The sequence below is a fragment of the Bos taurus genome, chromosome 8 (genome assembly GCF_002263795.3).
Source record: "Bos taurus isolate L1 Dominette 01449 registration number 42190680 breed Hereford chromosome 8, ARS-UCD2.0, whole genome shotgun sequence".
NCBI classification, from domain to species: Eukaryota; Metazoa; Chordata; class Mammalia; order Artiodactyla; family Bovidae; genus Bos; species Bos taurus.
The window spans coordinates 63,618,677-63,634,864 of NC_037335.1; the positions used below are offsets into that span (position 1 = coordinate 63,618,677).

Genomic DNA, 16,188 nt, shown 5'->3' on the forward strand with positions numbered 1-16,188 from the left:
AGTGCTCTGCCCTTCTGCCACTGTTCTTATTTTCTGCAACATTAACTTTTTGGAAGAATCCAGGCCAGGTGAATTGTAGGATGTCCTATATTTGCATGATTATCTTCTGATGGTCAGATTCAAATTAAACATTTTTTTGTTTAAAACATTAAAAATTATAGTTTGAACCTGAGTTCACTGAAAAAACCTAGAAGCAGTGAACCCCAGTGGCAATGAGCATGCCTAGCATGCATGATTCCCCATCAGAAAGAATCAGGGCTCTTGGGAGAAATAGTTGACTCAAAGTCTGCTGCTGCTGCTGCTAAGTCACTCAGTCGTTTCCGACCCTCAGCAACCCCACGGACTGCAGCCTTCCAGGCTCCGCCGTCCATGGGATTTTCCAGGCAAGAGTACTGGAGTGGGGTGCCATTGCCTTCTCTGGCTGAGGCAGGTAAAATAGTAAGCACCCAGACTGACAGCAGAGAAAGGAGGAAGGGAGAGAAGCGGGCAGGAGGAAGGAGAGAAATGGTCAAAAGGGAACACTCTTCTGTAGATAAGAATATCAGCTTAAATGTGGAAGGAAAAATAGAACTAGAAAATGACCATTTTGCAACCCCAATATAATTAACAATATTCAGGCAAGGACCATCAACAGATGCTAAAACCAAAGATCATGGGGGACAGGATATTCACATGGTCTCAAAGTTTCACCCCACAGATTACATCAAAATTACTAAGGGGAAAAGGTATTGTTACAACAAATGTAGCAGATACCACTTTAACCTAGTGATCAAACTTAGCATCACTGATAAGAGTTCACACGTGGGCCTCCTGACACGCTGCACTGATATAAAAAATGTAGCTTCACCTTGCCCAAACTGCTTAACCTGAATCTAATTGTGAAGAAACAAATTCAGATTCTGGTCCTGTGGGACAGTTTATAAAACAACTAGCTTGGGATTTTCGAGAAGGTCAATATCCCAAAAGCATCCCCCACCCCAATTCCCACCAAAGTAGGAGGAATGTTCTAGGTTAAAGAGACTCAGCACATGATAACAAACCTAACACATCCTCCCAGCTGGACCCTTGATCCCTTCCCACCTACCTTGACAAATGGCAAAAGGTACATTTTGGGGACAAGTTGGAAAATTTGAACACGGACCATATATTAGGTAGCATTATTGTATCACTGTTAGTTTTTTAGATGTGATAATTATACTATTGTTAAATAAGAGAATATAATTGCTCTTAGGAAATTCATGCTGACATATTTAGGGATGAAATATTGCCTCTGCAAAGTATTGTCAAGTGCTTTAACAAAAAATAAGAGTGTAGTGGCAGGGTCAGGCAGAGGGAGAGAGAGAGATAGGGAAACGCATAGGGCAAAATGCAAACAACTGGAGAATCTACATAAAGGGTGCATGAGGTTCACTGTACTCGCTTTTAACTTTTTTGATGGGTTTGAAATTTTTCAAAATAAAAAGCTGGAAAGAAGGAAAGTCAGAAATATAAGTAGAGCAGGAAAACGGCTTTAATGTCTATATTAAAAAAATAATGTCTGCAACTGATTGGAATACAGTCCATTTAATATATTTTTAAAAATCCATGAATTCACAATGTTACTTTCTTAAAAGTGAGAGATTAAGAAAGAAGGAACTCCCAAACAAAAACAAAACAAGGAGTCCTTGGAGGTTCTCCTGTATTCCAGGCCACATGCTGGCTCTGGGATTCCAACTGTGCCTGCAAAGGAGATGTGGTCTCACCCTCATGAAGGGGGCTGACAGCACTCAGGCAGGCTCAACACTGAACCAGGAACTGAACCTGCGATGATGCTGCAGGGCTGGGAGCGGCAGGTGCCATGGACGTGTCTATTGGAGGCTGTGATCTGTCTAGAAAGGCTTTCCAGAGAAGCGGTGTTGAAACTGAGAACTGAGCAAAGATCCCTTCTTGCTAGTGTGGGTGCAGGGCCGGGCTGGGCTGTTTTGCTGTGCCGAGGGTCTAGGCACCCATTACAAGGCACCTGGGGTTTTCGAAGAAACCCAGGACAAGAAGGGAGCTGTTTTCTGGTTAAGCAAAGCCATGTTAACAGTCTGTGTGGGAAGCTGGGGAAGTTTGAGAAAATGATGCCTATACCTGCATCTGGACATAATGTCTCAACAATCACCTGACCTCAGATTGTTTTTCTTAAGTTGAGTGCTTCCTACTGAATAAGGCTCAATCTCGGCATCAGGGAAATAATCAATTATTTAATCTTCTTAGTAAACAGATTCAAGGCAAAAGCCTTCTGTATAATTCAAAACGAAAGTAGGCTATGCTCTATTTAAAAAAAAAATCAAGCCATTCATTACAAAACCACCAAGAGTAGAACTCTAAGTACTATATGCTTGAAATACTTAGCATGTTATTGATTTTTATGACAACCAGTCCATCTATTTTCTGAGTTCAAAGGAACCATTCATTTTTTATATACAACAAGTTACTGGATGAGTCTAAAAGTGTGTGTGTGTGCATGCACATCATGAATGATTTACAAGGAGAACACAGGTCTACACAGAGAGACTCACACCAGCCTGGGTCATCATCTGCTGACAGGCAAGTTGGGCTGGGGAGGAACCCCAGAGACATGGAGGGAGCCCCCTCTCCTACACCCTGAGGTCTGCTCGCAGCAGGAAGCAGGGAAAGTCTTGCTCTTTGCATCTCATTTTCCTCATTCCGCCTCACTAGGATGACACCCGTTCTTCCCTCTCCATAGTGTTGCCCTGAGGACTGGATGAAGCTGTGAGAGGCAGGGCACCAGCGGAGGCCAGCACAGGCTCCACAGCTACTTCATGCCGGCAATCCCTTGGCAAGACACTCAAGCTCTCTGTGCCTCTGTCTCTTCATCTGTGAAACGAGGAGAGTGTGTCCAGCTCGTGGGGTTGGTGTGTGGAGAAAATGAGCTCATTTATGCAGTGTTTAGAACTGGGCCTGCCCCATGGCCAAGGCCATTGAAATGTAGGCCAGTGGTACTGCAAATTGGTTTTGTAACATGCCACCCAGATGTGTTCACTCATGCTTTCTGAGTACTGACTAAGTGCCAGGTCCTATACAAGGTCCTTTGGGTACAGCCAGGACTCAAGGAGTTCACAGTGTGGTGGGTAACATGCAAACCTCATCAGAGAACTGCAATCTACTGAAGAAATGGCAGAGATGAAATAAGTGAAGAAAAGGCAAAGAGAGGTGGCAAGGAGCTCCTACAGCTGGAGCAGGTTGGGGAAGATCAGAGATCTGCAAGGAGACGGCACTTGAACTAAACATCAGAAAATGCAGAGGACTCTGCCAGGTGCAGAGGGGAATCGAGAGGGCACGAGCAGTGGACACAGCATAGGCAAGGGCCTGGGAGCTGCATAGAGCAGGTTCTATCCCTCAGACTACGGGGAGGGAAGAGAGGGGGACCCAACAGAATGCTGGCACCGCAGCTCTGTCACCATTTGTGGTGTGACCTCAGGCAGGCTGTCTCATCTCTCTGGGGTCACTTCCTTCCCCTTGTAGGGCAGGGTTCTCTGCCTGGAGAGCTCTGGGGCATACTGCCACGCCTAAGTGGTAAGCCGCTTAGAAATGGAAGGATAACCAGGCCCCAGGCTGTGAGCCCCTGGGGGAGGGAATCACATGCAGGGCCCAGGAGGGAAGCTACCAGGGTGAAGGCAGGTGCTGATGGCTCTGAGCCACAGGAGATACAGAGAATCGGGACACAACTATCAAGGTTATCTGGCCCATCAGCTGGCCCACCCCTCTCCGTCGATGATAGGGGCCCAGAAAGGGATGCACCGAGGCTACACAACCAGCCTTAGGGAGCCGGCCCAGACCCCACGACCCTGCCCCTAGCTGGGAGGCAGAGCAGGAGGCCATGTGGGTGCCCTGGTCCTTGAAGGAGTATGAGCATGGGTCATATCAGGTCATCTTACAACCAGCCAGGTCAGCACAGTGCCACCGAGGTCACGAACAAGGAGCCGAGCATGGGAAAGGCTAAGTAATCTGCCAAACAGCTCAGTTCAGTCGCTCGGTCGTGTCTGACTCTTTACGACTCCATGGACTGCAGCACACCAGGGTTCTCTGTCCATGACCACCTGCTAACAAGTTCCAGAGCCTGGATGGGAATCCCAGCCCATGTGACCAAAGCCCAAGAAAAACACTGCTATTATTAAGAGTTGGCCAAGCATGTTAGCCCCTCTGGGCCTCCGTTTCCTCATCTATACAAATGGGCACAAGCCCACCTTATCAAACAGGACAAGGAAGGGGCCGTCAGTGCCACACTGTAACACAAACCCGGTTTTTTTTGCCCCAGAGCAACCAAACACCCCAGGCTTTGCCCCACACGAGTGTCACCACAGTCCTGGGAGGAAGGCAGACAATCACAGATAGGATGCTCAGGCTCCAGCAAGGGGAGGTGGTTTGCATAAAGCCATCCAGCTGAAGACGGCAGGCCCAGGATGGCCAGCCAGGAGTCCTCGTGTTGACCCAGTGCCCTCTCCTTTGTTCCCTGCGTGGAACTACAGGTCCCCTGTGTGCTCCTGGCCACCATTGCTGAGAGAGCCTCCCAGGTAAGCCTGTCACACTAAGGCTCGAGCAGCACAGTTGGACAAGAGCCCTGTGGTCCCTGATGCTGACTGCAGGGATGTCCAGAGGAGCTGAGAACAGTACTGCAACTGCATTTCCACTCTGACAGTCCAAAAGCGGATCCTCAGCCTGAATCTGGAAAAGGCGATGGCACCCCACTCCAGTACTCTTGCCTGGAAAATCCCATGGACGGAGGAGCCTGGTAGGCTGCAGTCCATGGGGTCGAGAAGAGTCGGACACGACTGAGCGACTTCACTTTCACTTTTCACTTTCATGCATTGGAGAAGGAAATTGCAATCCGCTCCAGCATTTTTGCCTGAGAATCCCCCAGACAGAGGAACCTAGTGGGCTACAGTCCATGGGGTCACAGAGTCGGACACGACCGAGCACACGTGTACTTTGTCCTGTCACCCTGTTTTACACACTGGTCCTCCTGGAGGGACTTCCTTTTCTGATTCCCTTTCCAGTTCTTTCCAGATTCAACTTGTAATTCCAGACTCGACTCAACATAATGTGCAGTTGTGCTGCTTCCTAGCAGCATCAGCCGTACCGTAAGCAGTGCGAGTAATTTATTTATTTAGAATGAATTATTTACACCCAGCATATTTCCAGGCGGTGAGAGACGCATCAACAATGAGGCCATTGGAGTTACACGCTGGGAACTGATATTACTTTAGATACCGTGGTCTTGAATTAAAAATGGGGGTCAGAACCCTGAATTGAATCTTTTAGCAGATGGACAAGAAAGATATGGGTTGGGTCGTTGGCAGGAATAGACTGGAGACCGCTATGCACTCGATAACATCGTGCCCTTCTTTGCTTCTGCTTCTCTGAAAACTCAACCAGGAAAGAGGGTGTGCACATTGCTTACAGATGCCTTGGGCTTGTTTGGCCTCTCCTGCAGGGTCTCTGTTTTAATCTCACTGTTCTGAATCACCTTCCCGGTTTGTGATAGTTCATTTCACCCACAAACCTTTTAATCTAGAGACAAATGGAGACATAGTTTTTCAAGGAGTTTCCCCTTGCCTGGGGCCTGGCTGGTATTTCAGATGCCAAAAGCGTCAGTAATGGTAACATGAACCTTAATCTATAGGGGCTGCAGTCTGAAAAGGGCCATCAGCTGCTCCGCCTTCCCTGTCCTACCTGATGTTCTCAGGGGCCCCAGAAGGGCAGGTTTAGTTAGCCCATTTCACAGATGAGTTCTGTGAGGCTCCAGGAGCTTGCCGATTTGCCCAAGCCTACTATCAGAGAGAGACATAGGAGGGACAAAGACCCAGAGCTTCTAGATTCCTGGCCTCTGTTCTGGCTACTAGGCCTAACTGCTCTTCTGCCAACACCCACCTGTCCTGGGGTAGCAGCACTGAGCAGTGGAATTTGCGCTGGTCTGGGAGAGTGCACAGCAGGCACTGCACTTGTTAAATAAAGGAATGAATAAGTAAATATGAGCATGAATGAACGGAAACAGTGCACTTTCCTTTCCCCACAGACTATCAATGGGTTCTGCCAGGATCCTGGCTGAGGGCTCATACTTCCTCCCATCCATTTGCATGCAAACCAATAGCTGGAAACCTTCGATCCCCTCATGAACGCCCCTCCACGTGCTCTCAGAACCTTCCTTTACTGCACCAGGCCTCCAATGTCACTGACATGAAGGGCCATCCGTAATCTCCAGTCCTCAGGGTTTCCCCACCCCTCGCCACATAGCCCATAGTGCACGCTTTTAATATTTCTTCTCTTTCTCCTCCCCCACCTTTCTTTCTTTCTTTTTTTAATGAATCCAGAAGGTGGAAGCATCTCATAGATTATTAATGTGCTAAATGGCCCCTCTGGAGACCAGTGCCAAGAAATGGCTCCAACCCGCCCTGGATTATTGGCCTCCATTCTCTTTCTTAGAGAGCTGTGCAGCAGCAGCAAAGTTCCTAGCCATGCCTAAGCACGCCACAGCTCCTAAGTGGTTTTCAATCAGGTCCACAGTTCCCATCGCCCACTCCATGGCAAGGGCGTGGCAGTCACGTGGGCTGGGCGGTGGCAGGATTCCAGCCTGTTGGATTTTGACCCTAGAGGGCTGAGAAGCAGAGGTCATGTGCACTTTGAGTGTCTTGCTGAAGAACCCCCATCCTGCCCGCTATGTCTTTGTTTCGGATCTGCAGTGCCAGAGTAAGTAACCTTTGCTGTTGATGCAAAATGGGGGCTATCATCAGAGGTCTGCTTCTGGGAGGAGTCTCTCTCACTGTGACATTGTCATATCATGACATCATAAGAGCAGCTACTGTTCTGCAGTCTCTAAAGGTGCTTTCAGCTAAAAAAGGAAACACCTTCATTGATTCTCACAGCTGTACAGAACATATGAGGCTACTTTGCTATTTCCATTTTACATGAGAGAAAAAAGTGAAGCTGAGAAAGAGAAAATAAGACCAGGGGGTAATTACAAAGCCCTGGAGAGTGAGCCACGGGATCCAGCTTTGCTGTGAGCACTTGGTTAAGATCCTACCCACTTTGGGCCTCTGCTCCCAGTCTATACAGGGGAGAGAACAGACCCAGTGATTGCTAAGACCTGATGCCTTTCTATGAATACATACCAAAGTCCACAAACCACAGCTAAGTAAGAAACGGCCTCTTGATTTCTCAGGCAACCAATAGCTTTCATAAGATAATCACATGAGAAAATCAAGTCAGATGACAAATTTTCTGTTCCTATAACAGAAATGGCATTGACCAACAGTTTAGAGCTATGCTAGAATTCAGTAAATAGCAAAGGGCCTGATTTAAGGGTTTTCACAGATTTGTTTTTTTAATGTCAAAACCAAGCATGATTCAGATTTTTCAGAAATCAAGTCCTAAATGTGCCAACATTTACACAGTCAGGGTTCTCCCGTCCACATGCCCTCCTCACCTCCACTCCCTCATGAGAGCTCTGCCAAGGAGACCGCCCCATCACACAAACTGAAATGGTCCTGCCCAGGAAGGTCCTCGAGGGAGTGTCGGGGCCGTCCAGGGGGCAGGGTGGGCTACCCGCTGAGGGGAGGCTTGGGACAGTGCCAGGAGAAACGCATCTACAATTTAATAATCTGCTCCAGCTGCCTTTTAAAGGACAGGCTCTGCGGGATACGGTTCTTGACGAAAGAGTGTTTGCATTTTCCAGCAAGCAGCCCTTTATCCCTTCAGGAACCTGACTTTATTTTCATCAGCGAGACTATTTCTGTCTGCAAGCTGAGACCACTATCATCTCACTCCCTAGAAAGAATTTTGTCCTGGTCTCAGAGTGTGAACCCTCTCTGGCCACGTCTCTTGCATTTTTGCTGGCTTTGCTTCCATCTCTTGTTCAGGCTACCCTGTCTCCATCTTCCCCACCCAGATCCAAATCCTCCCACTCATCCCCAGGCTCCATGCTTTCAGGGGGACAGACTACATTGGGGGAGGTTTATAGAACATCTCCAAAACTGTGCAAGGCAGAGTCAGAAGCTAGCCACCTTCAGATCTCCGAGGAAAGGATTCTGAGCAGGTCTGAAAACATTTTCAAAGGAAGCATATCAGTTACAGAGCATCAGGGCCAGAAATGCGAGATGTGGGCTAAAGCCAAGCCAGAGATCATTTCAGATGTCCCTTCATGTCCTTTTACCAAGGGGCTGCAGCTGGAAAGCCCTCGGGTCCCTCTGAGTCTGAATCTGAGTCTGCCCTCATCATTAGGGACGAGCCTAAGGTGCAGAAGTCAGGCATCCAGCTCCAGGGACCACTCAGGATCTGAGTCAGGACCACACCAGGCCCTGACCTCTGGCCGCTTGAGGGCGGGGGTGGAAGGAGGCGCAGGCACAAGGCAGCAAACGCCATGGGAAAACTAGGCAGGTAAGGGAGCACGGGGGAAGGAACAGGAAGCTTCACAGAGGAAGAAGCGGCCAAACCGCATCTGGAAAATGAGCAAGCTCTGCCAGGCGGAGGGACCACGGACTGAGGAGACAGCCTGTAAGTGGCCGCTGGATAAAGGAGCAGGTGGGTGACAAAGAGAGGGGCGAGGTGAAGGAGAACTTCTTGCCACGCCATGGGCTGAGGGCTTTGTCCTGGGATGCTGGCCCCAGCAGCAGCACCTGCTGTCTCCATGTCCTCTTTCCAACCGGGGCTGCGTAAATTAAACTTGTGTGAGCCAGCAGCACTCATCAGCATTCTGAGGTTTGGGAAACGAGCAGGACTTAGAGATCACCTGGCCTAGCAAGTTCCCAGAAACCAACTGCATCTGTGCCACCTGAAACGACAGTGGGGGTGAGGAGTGGGGTCCACCATCCTTGAAGGATGTGATGAATCCCTTAACCTGGACCTGCTCAGCGTGGAGCCCGGAAATTTGCACTAACACGAGCACATCTTTGGCCCTCATAAAAGACGCTCACCATATAGTGTGACAGTCAGCAACCTGGTGTATGCCTACTCTGGGTATTAAATCTCCCTAACAGTAGGACTGGATGAGACCAGAATGTGCGGGGCAACGGGGCAACAGGGAACTCACTACTTCGCAGCCAGGAAGCCTGCTCTGTGCCCGATGCCTCCAGCAGCAAGGGCGTGACTGCAGGGAAGCCCTGCTTCCCTCTCACTTCAGCCATGCTCCTGCATCTCCCCACCCACATCTCAGAAACCCGGCAACGGCTCTCAAAGAGCCATGCAGCTCAGGCAGCTAGGACTCCTCTGTCCTCCCCAGCGCCCTGCAGGCTCTCCAGTCTGAACATTCTCAGTTCTCCAATAGCCAGAACTCTACCCTCCCCAGATGCCCCCAAGGCTATACCCTGGTGGGCTTCCCCTGAGGTGAGGCCAGATCTGAGCCCGCACCCTGAATGGGATCTGACCAGGACGACAGGGACAGAGCCCGAATTGCCTGCCCTAGACTCCATGAAGATCCTCCCCTCTAGTTGGAGGAGCTGACGCTCCCAGTGACTCACATCACGACTTAAACAATATTAGCCTCTTGATGCAGCAACCATGAATCAAGAAGCCCAGCAAAAGGCAAAAGTTAAATTTAACTGATTTTAGCACCAGGATGAATTTTCACCCCTTTGTGTCGCAAATCTCTATTTTTGTAGCACCAGGAAACAGAAGCAACTGATTGCACATTCCAGACTGTCTCTGTCCAGCAAGCATTGTTCCCCTAAAGGGCAGTCAGAGCTCCTTTTCAATTACACAAATTACATGCATTTTCCCATTTGTGAAACTCTGTTTCAGAGCCCAGTTTTGAATAAGTTAAGGGATTGATCAAATCCCTTGAGCAATGGCAGACTCACTCACCCACCGTCTTTTCAAACTCAGCCTCAGGGGGCGGGGGAGGGGGCAGAGGACCCCCAGAATCCAATCCACAGCAAGTGGGGCTGTGTTCTCAAAGAGTAGGGGGCGCAGAAATCCTCCAGAGCTACTCTCCATTGGGACCCACATCTTTGTTCCTACCTTCTCCTTGCCTGGCTTCTCAGGCTGGGAGAAGTCTATTCTGAGCTCACCCTGTGATTCAGGTCCCTGGAACTCGCCAAATTGCTGGGCACTGCCCAGTTCTTAGCCCCTCGGTGTCCCTCACCCATGCACAGCTGGAGCCCTGGATCTGCCCCAGAGTCTGGTAGCAGATGCCTAGGGCAGGGGGGGATGGAGTACGAGAATCACCCTGTTGACAATGCAGAGGGATTCTGCTGAGCTGGAGGCTGAGGATCTGCATTTTTCTCCCAAGTCCTTGGCCTCTTCGTGGTCAAGTCCACATTGTGAGAAACACTGCCATGGAGGGTTTCAGAGTCCTCAGCTTATTCCCTGCACTTAGTTCAGTGTAGCACTCTGTGAGGACCTACTTGGTACCAGGCACGCCTTGTGATAGGCACTGGTAACTAGGAGATGAAGAAAATGAGAGTCCTCTGCCCCCAAGAAGCTTATAGTCTAGTAGGAAACACCTGGATACAGGATAGACTATTCTCTGCACTGTGTAATTCACTTATTAATGGAACACGGTATGTGATATGGAAGTGATGTAGAACCATATACGTTCCTCAATCTTTTTTTCATTATCATTCTCCTAAGAAACCTGTATTTTTCCTAATTCTACCACACTCATGAAATTGTATTACCACAGATATACTGTTTCTGCATTGTATGTATGAGTGCTAAGTCGCTTCAGTCTTATCCGATTCTTTGAGACCCTACGGACCCACCAGTCTCCTCTGTCCATGGGATTTTTTAGGCGAGAATACTGGAGTGGGTTGTCATTTCCTCTAGAGGATCGTCCTGACCCAGGGATCGAATCAGCATTTCCTGTCTCCTGCATTGCAGGCAGATTCTTTACCCACTGAGCCATCAGGGAAGCAATAAATAACACAGCCCGCACCTCATAACCCATTTCTTGTCAACTTCTCTAGGCCAGAGGCCCTCTTGTGCATACTAAGGCTGCAGAGCTACTAGCTGCCAAGCCAGGACTGTGCAACACTGTGCTTGCTCCTGCAGCTCCTAGAGAATTCTGAGGGGCAGACAGTTCCAAGTGAGGCTATGAGAAGTCCAGGAAGCTCCTAGATTCCTCTCTGGATGGAGATTTTCCAGGGAACGTGGTCTCGCATATTGGGGCAAAACATCCATCTGCAGATCCTTCCATCCCTCGGAGCCTCCCTCCCTCTGATTACTCAATAGACACCTAATAAGGTCTGTGAAGTGAGAGGCACCAGAAAAAACAGGAGTAACCCAGGTCCGTTTTCTGTCCTCAAGGAATTCACAGCCCAACTAAATACGTCCCCATATCCGCAAAGTCCTAAGAGGAGGGGAGGGTTTGGGGTGGGGTGGGCGGTGTACATGCTCTGATAGAAATAAACAGGGGAAAGGAGGAAAAGAATTTCCAGAGCGGCTACTTTGGACAGTGCAATAAGGAAAGGCTTCCTAGATGAGGCAGCATTTAATCTGGACCTCTGAGATTGGATTGGTCTTGGCATATAGGTCACGGGGAGAATGGGATATTTCAGGTGGTGGGAACAGGGTTTCAGGAAAGACAAGGAATGCTATGTAGTGGGGGTATTCAAGTGGGTATTCAACTCTGGGAGCAGCAGAAGGCGGGGCAGGGGTGTCGACAACAATAAAGCAAGAAACCCTTATTGCTGAGGACATGCCAGGGCACGGTTCTAATCCCTGTTTAACAGTTCAGCCCACACAGCAGCCCTGTGAGGTCCACCCTCTACTGCCCTGCTGTACACGGGAAGGCTGAGGTTTAGAGAGGCAGCACTGGGCGCAACCAGCAGGAGTCCAGTGTGCTCCTGGGAGCTGGGGAGGCTGCTCAAGGACAGAGAAGGTTTTTGATTCCACTAAGGTCTCAAGGCTGTCTGCGGCACCACAGACAGGTGCCTCTGGGAAGCCAGGGGCCCTCGGCACACTTGAACCGCGCTGCGTCCCATCATGTGGCTAGGTTTGCACCAAAGCACTCTGAGCTGCTTTCCCGGCCTCAACCATGGTTGCATTCGCCCACACTCAGCGTGGCCTGCTCCGGCCACAGTGAATGACTCACTGCTCCCCGAGCCCACGTTCCTTCCCACCTCCCGCTTTTGCCCGCCCAGTTTCCTCTGTCAGCAGCGCTCTCCCCCACGTCACCAGCTGTCCAACGCCCTCTCCTCCCTTGCAGCCAGCTCCACGTCACCTCCCCTGAGAAGCCCTCCTGAACCCAGGGCTGGCTGAGTGGGTGGCTCTCCCTTGGGACCCCACCCTTCCCTTGTCACAGCTCTGCCACTGCTGCTTCCCTCCCTCTGGGCCACCAGCTTGGGGCTCTACCCTCAGCACCCCATACACCCAGGGCTGGACTCAGAGAAGACTTCAATCACCATGAACAGAATGAAACCAGACTTCCCTGGGGATTGGCTCCTGCCCACCCTTTCATTGTCATTCTCACCACCCTGACCCCTCACCCACCACTCCCACACTCCAGCCCCAATGACCTCTTTGCTGTTTCCCCAACAAGCCAGGTTCGTTCCCCTCACAGGCTGTCTGCATTTGCTATTACATCCTGACTTCATCCAACCAAACCTTTCTCACCCTTCAGGTCCAAGCTCCTCCGAGGGGCCTTTCCTGTCAAGGGGACAGCCACTGTCTATCCCCTCAGCCTGTTTACCTCGATTCTAGCCGTTTCCTTACCCCAATCTTATTTCAAGGGTCAAACTGCCTGAGTTTAAATCTTGGCTGTATTACCTATGAGTTGTGGGTCCTTGGGCAAGTTATTTAGCCTCTGGGCTCGGTCTCCTTATCTATAAAATGGGATACCAATAGTACCGACAGCATACAGCAGTTATAGTTGGTAAATGAGTTAATGAAAATACAAGCTCAGAATGGTGTCTGATATGTTGCAAGTCCGACATACATACTATACAGGTATTGCTCTTAGTATTATTACTACTTGTTTATTTGCTTACTGCCTGCCTCCCTCCTAGAATGAAAGCTCTGAAAGGGTAGGAACCATGCCTGTCCTGTCCAACACTATATCCCCAGTGTCTACCCAAATTCCAGGCACATAGTAAGTTGTATTATATTTGTTGCATGGATGAATGGATGGCAGATGGATGGATGAAGCGAAGAAATAAAACATGTGCCTGGGCCACCACTCATCCTAGGTTCGCATTTTTTATATTTTTCTCTCACATTCCAAATAAGTGTTAGCACTGGTGATTTTCACCTGCAACAGACCATATACCCACTGGTGAAACATTTGACAGTGTATAACATTTGCCAGTGTAAAGAGTGAGTAACAGCCAGAAGTGCCAGGAAAGGCTTAACCAAGGAGAAAGGCAGTCTTAGCAGACCGAATAATTTCATTGGGGGAGGGAGGTCTGGATCACCTGGTTAAGGAAATAGCTAGAGCAGGATTCTGAGGCCTGAAGGTCTTGGGTGTACTTAAGGAAAGCTGGGTACATGGAGTGAGTGGCAGGGATAGAAGATGAGACTGGATAGGAGGACTAGCTGGATGTCGATGGCCCTGAAAGTCGTGCTAGGGAGTCACTGATATATCTCAAACACACAGTGATGGTGTCAGGGCTACCCTTTAGAGACCCACTGTGTTGGCCAGGACAGGACAGAGAATCAGGCCAGGAGCTGAGGACAGTGGGAGGCCATGCAATCATCCAGAAAAGAGCAGGGGAGGCCTGAACCTGGCAATTTAGGAAGCATCTTGGGCAAGGAACCATCCCTGAGAAAGACTAGTGGCCAAAGACAGCTCCCCAACCAAAGGTGGCCCAGACCTTACCTGTACCAGATTCCAGCCTTGGAGGGACTCTGCGATGATGGACGTAACAGACGGACAGACTCCTCCAAACACCATCAAGTGGTTCGGCCCGTATTTTATTGCATCGTAGAAGGCTTTCAACCCTTTTGCATTATCACACTGGGGAGCAACACAGAAAGAGAAGCCAAAATTAGAAACAGCTTTCCCCAGGGACAAGGGCCCTATGGTGCATTCACACAAACAGAGCTCCCTCATGGGAAACCTGGGTGTCAGTTCTCCCGTCGTGAGGCCTCGCTTTAAGCCAGTCTTGAGTCCATACTGTGAACACAGTGAGGTGTGGTCTCAGTACCCCTCTTCCTGCTTCTCCCTCTGAGCACCCTCCAAATCTAGGACCTCGGGCTCCTAGCTATCTTCCTTCAGACCACACTGAGGAAAGGGCCCCAAAACTCCTCAACCTGGGCCTCTCCCATCACGGTCATCTGTATTTTAAAAGAAGATAAATCCACACCCATTAGGATGGCTATTATCAAAAAAGCAGAAAACAATAAATATTGGCAAGGATGTGGAGAAATTGAAATCTTTGTGCATTGCTGGTAGGAATGTAAAATGGTGCAGCTCCTACAGAAAACAATACTGCAGTTCTCCAAATCAGAATTCAACAGAATTATAGGATCCAGCATTCTGCTTCTGGGTATATACCCAAAGAACTGAAAGCAGGGACTCAAAGAGATATTTGTATACCCATGTTCACAGCAGCATTATTCACAGTAGCCGAAAAGTGTAAACAACCCAAATATTCATCAAGAGATGAATGGATGAACAAACTGTGATTTACACAAACAATGGAGTATTCTTCCGCCTTAAAAAAGAAAGGGAATTCTGACACATGCTAAAATGTGGATGAAACTTGAAGGCATTATGCTAAGTGAAATAAGCCAGACACAACTGGGCAAATGTAAAATTCCTCTTAGATGAGGGAACTATAACAGTCAAATTCACAAAGATAGAAAGTTACCGGGGGCTGGGGGAGGGGGAAATGGGGAGGGTAGTGTTTAATGAGTTCCGTTTCAGTTTGGGATGATGGAAACATTTTAGAAATGGATGGGGGGTGGTAGTTGCACAACAGAGTGAATATACTTGATGTCACTGAACTGTACACCTAAAAATAAAGTGGCATTTTTAAAATGTTATATATATTTTATCACAATAAAAAAGGAGGAGGAGCATGAGGTGAATCTAAGTGGAAGAATTCATTCAGCAGACACTCGCCAAGCACCACTCTGTGTTCAGCCCAGGACTGGAGGCTGAACAAACAGAGAAACTTGGACACAGCCCCTGCCAAGGAGCTCACACGTGAGAGAGGAAAGCAGATTCTGGAGACCCACTATGGAAATGAACAAGGACAAATGTCCTCACATGTTGGGAGTCAGTCACAGCCCACCTCCCTCCTCTCCACCTCCTCCTCTCTCATCCACTCGAGTGGCCGTCTCTCCCTGGACAGAGGGATTGGCTACGAACTGGGTGTCTTGCTCCCCTGAGACCCAGTTAAGCCTGTTCATCACCTCACACTCTGAGGCTTCTTTGTAAAACATAAATTAGTCCTTTTTACTCTGCTGCTTTCTCTGCACTTAAAACCCAAACTCCTATCAGAATATAATTCTCAAAAGGTTAAAAACATAATTCTCATGAAAATCAATAGTGGGTACACAGCAACCTTTTATTTAACTCATTAATAAAGGGAATCTGCTGGACAACAAAGTGGATTCAAAAGAAAATTTGAGATAGGGATTTTTTATAGGGAATGGAAAAACAAGAAATAAGATTGCTAAATTAGATACAAAACTGGTTAATGCCCCATGGGGCAATAAAGCTATCACCTTTAGGGACAGAAAAAGAAATTATTGAAAACCAGCACATCTTACCAGTTTTAGAGAATTGTAAGATGCCTGGGCCTTAAATTTCACCCTCCTCCCCATCAGATAACCGTAAAGCAGGGCTGTTAGAAAATGCTCTAACTGGGTTATATAATAACCATTTTGTATTACTGACTATAGTTTGGTATGATATTCTTCACCCTCCTTAACATAATGGATGCAAGAAGCCACAAGATCTAGCCCTGCCTCCCACTCTGACCTGATTTCCCTCCACTCTCTCCCTCGCTCACCAAGTACAGCCTCACCAGCCTCCTTCTTGATCCTGGAAAGGAAAAGCAATTTCCTTCCTGCCTCTGGCCTTGGCACTTGCGTTTTACTATGACGAGAATAATATTTGCTTGGTTCTCAGCATGGCTCACTCCTCATCAAGTCTCAGCTTAGCCGTCACCTCAAGGAAGTCTCCACTGTTGCCTTACCGGAAATGGTCCCCACCCCCAGTCACTCTCTAACACGCCATCCTATTTAATGCTATGATGCAGTTCC

General features: G+C 48.7%; 1 protein-coding gene across 1 annotated transcript in view; it reads right to left on the reverse strand.

The window, feature by feature from the left end:
- The window catches only part of GABBR2 (gamma-aminobutyric acid type B receptor subunit 2), a 369,323-nt gene that overhangs the window by 238,053 nt on the left and 115,082 nt on the right, over positions 1 to 16,188 (reverse strand). Inside the window, exon 2 of the mRNA XM_024996226.1 lies at positions 13,793 to 13,930. Within this exon, the coding sequence (XP_024851994.1) occupies positions 13,793 to 13,930 (138 nt within the window). The remainder of the gene's footprint in view (positions 1 to 13,792; positions 13,931 to 16,188) is intronic.